General features: G+C 29.5%; 1 protein-coding gene across 1 annotated transcript; it reads right to left on the bottom strand.

The window, feature by feature from the left end:
* Positions 1 to 564: 564 nt before the first annotated feature.
* On the bottom strand, positions 565 to 7,103 carry LOC123298565 (protein AF-9-like). The gene is made up of 2 exons (XM_044880607.1): positions 6,898 to 7,103; positions 565 to 4,529 (listed from the first exon to the last, which is right to left on the bottom strand). The coding sequence occupies exons 1-2, from the start codon at positions 7,073 to 7,075 to the stop codon at positions 2,392 to 2,394; spliced, it is 2,316 nt and encodes a 771-aa protein (XP_044736542.1). The 5' UTR covers positions 7,076 to 7,103; the 3' UTR covers positions 565 to 2,391.
* Between the last annotated feature and the right edge of the window lie 1,203 nt (positions 7,104 to 8,306).

Below are 8,306 nucleotides of genomic sequence, written 5' to 3'. Positions count from 1 at the left end.
CTCAAATATGCGTTTGTTTTTTAAATAGTCTTCATTTTACAAAATATTACACAAAACGCTAATATTATCGATATTTTCAGTGTTGAATGGATAAAAATTATAAATAAATTCTCTGTCGTATGCTAAGTCTTACTTCCTATATAGTTTTTAAATGATGGTATAATATAAAAACCCTATTAACAAGAGAATTTAACACACACAGTACCTACATAATTCGTTTGTGAATCATTCAAAAATTCAAGAATTTAATAAATAATTAGCACTTTAATTATAACTAATTTAAATAATTATAACTTTATTTGAAATAATTTTTATTCAGTTTAGTTTTCCATGTAACTGCATTTAAGGAGATTCTTTCGCAAACTTAGTGATTTGCGCACAGATTATTCGTAATGTAAAAAGATTTGAAAATATATATTCTTAAATCAATACTTTTTTTAAATTAAAATTTTTATCATTTTTTTTTTTTGGTCTGCGAGAAGACTTTCTTGAAGACAGTTTTTTTTTTCAAGTAGACTTTCACAGTAAACGTACATAAAAAAAAACCCCATTTTTAAAGAAAATAAAAATAATAGTAAAATTAAGTACTTTTTATTCCAAATGTTATTAATTGCACTTTAGTTAAAACATGCCATTTTACAAACAAAAAAGAATGCCTTCAAAGGAATACGCTCCGAAATATAAACGGTCACACCATTTGGAATGATCATCAATTTACATTGGATAAATGTAATTTGTAGACATTATATATTACGTGTCAATTGGCATAACAGTTTTTATTTAGGACCGTACATAAGATATTAACAATAAAAATGTGTTAAATAAAAAATTATTTCTGTCCAATTTTAATCCTCGAATCCCCGACTCTCAATTATAAATAAATAAACAGTTTTAAATGTCTATTTTTCAGTACCAAGGATTAAATTTTTACTGTGATATTAATTTATTAAAAAAATGTTCGTAATAATTAGCTTTGCCACTGCATTTTGGTATTATTTATACGAAATAAATACAATGATTCTTATGGCCAAAGAGCCATGGCATGAAAAATTTCGTATCCACTTGGAGACATATTGCATTCCTACTCTAGTAAAAACTATTAAATAACTATTATCCTTTTCTCTGTGTTTTTTCTCATTTTTTATGTCCCAAATTAAAATCAACAAAAATTCATCTTTTAGCAGCAGTTAAAGGTTTTTCACATTTGGCTCTTAAACCATTAGGTGAATTCAAAATTCACATAAAACTTTCAAACACATACACACAACCACTGAGTTTGTTTTAGAGGGTAAATCATAAAAAATTGGTTATCTAAATTCCAAATATCTAAAACAAAAACACTGTACTTTATTAAAAATTTGAATTTTGACACAATATCCATTTGAATTTTGACACAATAACAAAAGCATGTTGAACCGCTCGTTTGGACACCTGTGTCAAAGTTAACATTCTATTTCAACAGTTTTAACCAGTTGAATAAAACTATACCGTAACAAAATTAGGGTTTTGTGATTCTTAACGAGGCTACTTATATGTATAAAGATTGAGCTAGGCTTAGCTGGAGATTGAGCCAATCTATTTTGACAGAGAATGATAAGACACCTTAAATATCTTTTTCATCGAATCTTGGAATTTCCGTAACAAGATGCTCCATAACGTTTAAAAAAAAAGAATTGTTGCACCCAGTTAATTTTAGTCATTGGTATTTTGCGGGAAACAATCCCATATGTAGGGTATATATGAATGAAAGATATCCCATTAATGTTATTGGTTCTATATAAGAAAGGGTACAGAAAGCCAGCTGTTGAAAACCAGATATTTTGTGCGTTCCGCATTGCCCTTGACCTCAGTAAAATATTGTTAACTTCTTTTTTATAATAGACTCTGTCAGCAGGATATCTACTATTATTATCAGTTTCAAATTCTCTCTTTTCTTATTAATGCTCACCCTTCATCGAAGGCCATTAGTTTCAAGGGAATTCCCGATGCTCATTAGCTTTTTATTTATAATTTGACTCATAATGAACAAAAATAATATTTGGTCTATTAGCTATTAAAATTTGATTATTTGTTTGTATTTCCGAAACAATTTCCACACAAAATTTGTTGTTGAAAGAATTGAGGGGCATACTAACGGATGTTTGTAAACTTATTCGTTAAATCGTTTTAACGCATTATACTGTTTTAATCATACCGAGAAAACTGTTGAAAATAGAACGACCCATTTATGGACTTAACGTTGTTCACCATAACCCATACGATTCTGTAATTCATACAATTCTGTGAATCTGTACTGTATAAAAAGAACAACGCGTGATCATGTAATAAAAAAATTCACAAATGGAAAAGTGATGTAATATTTTGAATGTGTGATGTGAATAATAAAAAAAGTCATGTGGCCTTAAAGAATTCCTGTAACCTGTCCACAGTCTTACGATCCAACGCACACAAATCAAAATCAAATGTTTGTCGTGTAATTTCATATTGGCCAGTTTCAGCAATTAACTGTACAACTCGTTGCAGTTCACTATTGTCCTGTAATGTCATTATTTTATGTTGTAAATCTTTCAATATATTCATATAATCCGCAGTATTTTGTTCAATTTTCTCTTCTTCAGATAATTTACGTTCACCCTTAATTTGTTTCATTGGCCGTGGTTGTTCATCATTGTTGATTATTTTATCCGATGACGTTTCAATGTCATCGATCTTAGATGAAGACTTTCGCTTTCGTTTACGTTCAATATCTTTGTCTGGACTTTTATTTGATTTATGTTTATCACGATGCTTTTTCGATTTCTTTGTTTTTTCTACACGATCATCATTCTTCTTGTCATTTTGTTCAATTGACGGTGGGGCGACAGGTGGAACAACTGTGGGAGCGAATTCTTTTTGCATTTCAACCGGTTGTGGTGGTGGAGGTGGAAGTGGCGTTGGCGTTGAATCAACAACATTATTTGATGATTTAGAATTAATTTTATTTCGTATCCTAACATCTGTATTATTTTTAACGCTATGGTTTGAACTATCACTGCTCTCATTCTCTGATAACTCTGCAATTAATGTGTTTAACGGATTTGTTGATAGTTTGTCACGTGAAACTTTTGATGTTTCGTCGCGTGTTGATATAAATGTTTCACTATTTGGTGCTTGTGTGCTATTATTCTTATTTTGATGATTTTCTTTTTCAATTTCATTATTTACAGTTGGTAATATCTTTGTTGAATCATTACTTACAATTGCCTTTGATGTGTTTATCTGTGTATCTGATGACATTTTATCATTTTTGTTTTTATCATGTCGCCTTTCCTTATCATCTTTTTTACTCTTTTCACGATCTTTTTTCTTATGTTTATGTTTATGTTTCTCACTGATCTCATGTTTAACACTCTTGTGTTTTTCACTGTCTTTTATTTCCGCCCTTACAACCGAAGATTGTTGTTGTTGATGTTCTGATTGCTTTATTTTTTCTTTTAATTTGATTTGTTCTTTATCTTTGGATGTTGTATCTTTCGTTGGTTTTACATTATTTGTATCTTTATAAACACTTTTCATTGTATTTTCTTTTGGTTCTATATCGGTTTTATTTTCTTCTTTGCTATGTTGTTTATGTTCTCGTTTATCTTTATCACGATCTTTCACTTTATCTCGTTTGTCTTTCTTCACCTTTTTATCTGATTTTGTGTTGTCATTATTCTGTTTTTCTTTTATTGATTCATCATATTTATTACGTTCCTCAAATTTTGGTTTTGGTGAAGGACTTGAGACTCGTTTTGGACTAGAACTTTTCTTTGGGCTAGACTCTCTTTTTGGTGAACGTCTAGGGCTTGTACTAGAACGGCGCGGTGGACTTTTATCTTTTTTTGTACTTTTTTCCTTACTTTTATCACGTTCTTTTGTTTTATCCTTACTTCGTCTCTCCTCTTTATTCTTTTTACTGTGATCTTTCTCCTTACTTCTTTCTGATTTATCTTTTTGTGGACTGTGCTTATTACTTTTGCTACTTTTCTCCTGTTGTGCATTTTTTTCATTTTTTATATTCATATTCTTTGGAGAACTTTTAATTTGTTGTAATTTAGGATCTGGTGATACTTTTGCAGTTTTGGTAATTGGTGGACCAAATAAATCCGCAAAACTATTTGATAATTTTGTTTCTTCTGTGCGTATTTTTGGTTTTTTAGTCATATCACCGCCAAGTTTTGGTTTATCAACTAATTGAGATCGTTGTTCGTCACTTCCACCCGGAAATTCTCGAGAACTTTCACTATGGCTTGATGGTGTATTTATTAAAGTAGCACCGCCTTTCAAAAGGCGTTGGCGGAAATCTTCATTTGGATGATGAAATACGTATTTTTCTTTTTGTACTTTGTAAATGGGTTGGCCTGATGGCCCGCCCACCGGTTGTAAATGCAGATCATAATAAAATGGTATTTTTTTAGGTTCTTCACTGTTTTTTAAATATATTTCAATTAACAAATTAAACCCAGCATATCCTGACTCTTTCACTTTATATGGCGGCTCTTTTAAAACTGAAAAAGTAAATGATAATTCGTTAAGAAATGTTTACTAAAGCAATAATTATAAAATTAAAATTATATCCTTGATATTAAGAATTCAGTCAAGGAAAAAGGAGTAGTACTAAAACATTTTGAGCTAAATTTGCCGACCCCCTAAAGTTTGTCGCTTTAGAGTCCGGCCTACTCAACTTACTGGTAAATGCACAACTGACAATTGCCATAAAAATTTGAAGTCGATTGACCGTCTTTAACTCGAGATAAACTTAATTAAAATTCGAATCAAGATTTTAATTATAGGAAAAAAAACCGTCAGAAAACTAACTGTACATTGATATATTTGTTGAGGTATAAAAAAGAAAAACCAAAATTATTGACCGTTTCATTTTTAAGTAATAATAATAACGCAAAGTTAATCAATTTTATTGTTGAACAGAAACGACTATAGTTAGAGTATTGAGATAACTATATTAACAGAAATCCGTAGGTAGAGTTGATCTAGGCTAATTCACAGGCTACGGTTACACTCTATCTTTAAGTAACGTACATATACAGGGTAGCCCAAGTTATAACAGACGGACTTCAATAAATGGTAGATAATATACTTGTAGCCTTTTTTCTAGACACATGGTGTTAAAAATTTGGAAAAAATGACATTTTTGAGAGTAATACCAAATCGAATGCTTAGGAAAATTGAAATTTTGGCACAAAGTATGGCCTAAGAATCCTTCATGATTTAAAGCGTATGGTGATAAGTTACGGCATATGGAGACTTGGGCGTGACATAACTCTGTTTCGAAAAAATCTCTTAACGTTATTTTGTTTGCAATGAAGTCAATGGCCATAGAATTTTTTTGATATTGGGTTATAAAACACCCATTATTCCATTGTTGGTTTTCGTAATTTATGACCATAGCTTTAAATCAGGAAGCATCCTTAGGTCATATTGTGTTCCAAAATTTCAAAGGTAGAAAACGAACGTTATTAGATATTTTTGTATAACATAATTTATGTCTTGGTAGAACTAGACAAGGTATGCTCTTTAATAGGTAGGAGTAGGATGGGGACATTCTCTCACTCTCTTGCACGGTACCCAGTCAGCGCCCCATTATGGAGTATGTTTTGTATACATTTACAGGTCCTACCGAACAAGGAGCGTATTGTATTTTGTATCGACGTATTTTGACCCGCTGAATCTGAATTTTCAGCTTGCTAATAGCTCAAAGGGGGGGGGGGGGTTTGTTATAAACAAATAAATTGTTTATACGGCCATAGCTCTTAAGTTATTGAAAATTTAGTATACAAATATTATTTTATTCAAATATGTAAAAGCAAATATTTCCTTTTGCATTCGTCTTGATAGGACCCATAGAACCGGAGATATGATTAAAACTGTAAACGAAAATGGTAATATAAACATCGGAGCGAAGCGCTTGGTTTGAAACGGCCGTAGATTGGCCAATTAAAAATATTTTTGTACTTTAAGGTACTCATTTTAAAGGTATAAGTCTATATTTTAATTTTATGCACATAATAATACGTTTTATGAAATAGCAACGAAACTAGCATGATTGCAATTATTAAATTTCATCATTTTTCCGGCCCATTATTCGTTAATAAGTCGATAGCGAGCGCTTAGCGAAAGAAAACCCACATAATTATATGAGAAAATTGCAAAATTGTTCTAAGTTCTTAAGAATCTTTTTGTAGGCACTCAGCGCCTTCACTATTCCATTTGAGCTGTCAAATTGGTCAAAGTTTTGTTTACATATTAAAAATTGAAAAAATCTGAGGCGGAAAAAGTTCATTAATAATGAATTATTTATTCATTGTCAGGAACTATTTTTCACACAAAAGTATTCATGTTTTTTACTACATTTGAATCAGGAAGCGGGAAAAAGCTAAAATGGCGTCGACTGGGTACATGCACCTACTGAACCAAAACTCATCCTACATCGAGCATATCTTGTCTAGTTCTACCAAGATTTATGTTACACATGCTTTCTTGATACACATAATAAAGTTTAAATTTTATAAGCATCGAACTATTAACTTATTTACGAAGATTCTTACTTAATGAATACATTTATATTTCAAATTAGATGTTACTACAAATGCATAAAACTAGTAATAAACAAATGAAATTTTGGCTCTCTTTACCTCACCAACCATACTTGAAGCAACTTGAGATAGCTTAGATTACAAAAAAAAAAATTTCGGCTTTTTAATATTTCATTCGCTATTAGTAGTTATACGAGATAAAAAGTAGTCTTTACGCATCTTAACTATAAAATCGTATTGTAATACTTCTTTAAAACAAACTATATATACAATGCACAGTAAATTATATAAAGTATATCGAATCTAAAACAAAATATAATACCTCGCCTTGGTTTTGAAAATGTATGATGTAAATTGAAAACAACTCTATCAACATAATGTGAAATATCAGCATCACATCCTCGTACAAATATTTCCCAATCGTGTGTAAAACCTTCTGGTGTACGCTTGGTACGAATTGATGCTTCATGTATAATTTCCACTAATATACGATAGGACATTTTATAAATAATTTTAATATGTACATGTAATTTTTAATTTCTATATAAATATATATATTTTTTATAATATATATTCCCAAAATGATTAATTTAATTATAAGTGAAAACTATTTACACCATTTTCATAATGTTTATACATTATTTATTTAAAAACATTCAGTTCATTTTATCATTATTGATATCTAATATATATTTTTAATAAATTTATTAAAAATTGCGCTTTAATTCATACATTTTGATTCACTTTTAACAACAAATTATTTATTTTTTTAAATAATTTTATTGATAATAAATAACGATATAACAAAATAAGATGAAAACATTTAATGACAGCAAAAATACCTACAAAATAATTAATATTTTTAGTATTACTTCTGCCATCTTATAGTTTCATTTTAAAGCACATTTAAATTTTGTTTCCTAATTTTTATGGCGTTGTCCTTTTTGTAACTTATTTAGAACTGCATATATAAAGCCCTTATTTATTAATTTGTAATTCTAAAGCATAGTTCCAAAAATTAAATTAAATGTTATTTTGAGTTAGCTGACTTGTATCACTTCAAGCTTAAAATTTTGATTGGTTTCGATCAGAATGAACTGGAAATAAAAAATTATTTTTTCCCGATTAATTTCCTATTTAAAATTTTTGGATCTAATTAAACAAACTAAAATATTTTTAAGAAAGCCACATATTTTGGGAACGAAAAATCGAATACGGCTATAATAGAATAAGTATCACATTTAGAACATGAGTATATCACAAAGAAAAAATAGATCATATATTATTCTAGGATACGTTCTTGATTTTAGTGATTATTTATACTAGAGTTGCTATTTTATTTTATTTATTATTTCTCTAGCCTGTACTGACGACAAATAGACTCTCGGTCTAAAAATATACTGCTTGGGAAAAAAACAGGCTAAGATTTAATTTTGTTCAGTATGTAATTTGTATATCATATCTGTAATAAAATTGCCTATAAAAACATACTCAATTTTAGTAAAATAGCATTTTGCATTTGCTCTCAAACGGAGCAACGTGGCACGAAGATAAGTTTTGCTAAATCGATTAATTTTGAGCTGTACGGAATTTTTACAGACCTTTTAGAGGAACTCTGTTTTATATTTTAAATCTTATCTTAAAGTCAGGAGATTCCGAATAAATTTTCACAAATGCTACTTTTGAGTCATTTATAAAGCGTGAAGATTCGTTGAAAACCCATTATCGAAT

The sequence above is a fragment of the Chrysoperla carnea genome, chromosome 4, assembly GCF_905475395.1.
Source record: "Chrysoperla carnea chromosome 4, inChrCarn1.1, whole genome shotgun sequence".
Taxonomy (NCBI): domain Eukaryota; kingdom Metazoa; phylum Arthropoda; class Insecta; order Neuroptera; family Chrysopidae; genus Chrysoperla; species Chrysoperla carnea.
The sequence above is the reverse complement of the archived record's forward strand: the minus strand, read 5'-3'. Positions and strand labels throughout refer to the sequence as shown.

Excerpts from the sequence above, each read along its gene's own strand:
- LOC123298565 (XM_044880607.1), bottom strand. The coding sequence starts at position 7,075 with ATGTCCTATCGTATATTAGTGGAAATTATACATGAAGCATCAATTCGT. Across the intron at positions 4,530-6,897 it reads ATTTTCAAAACCAAGGCGAG|TTTTAAAAGAGCCGCCATAT; the intron begins GTATTATATTTT and ends TTACTTTTTCAG.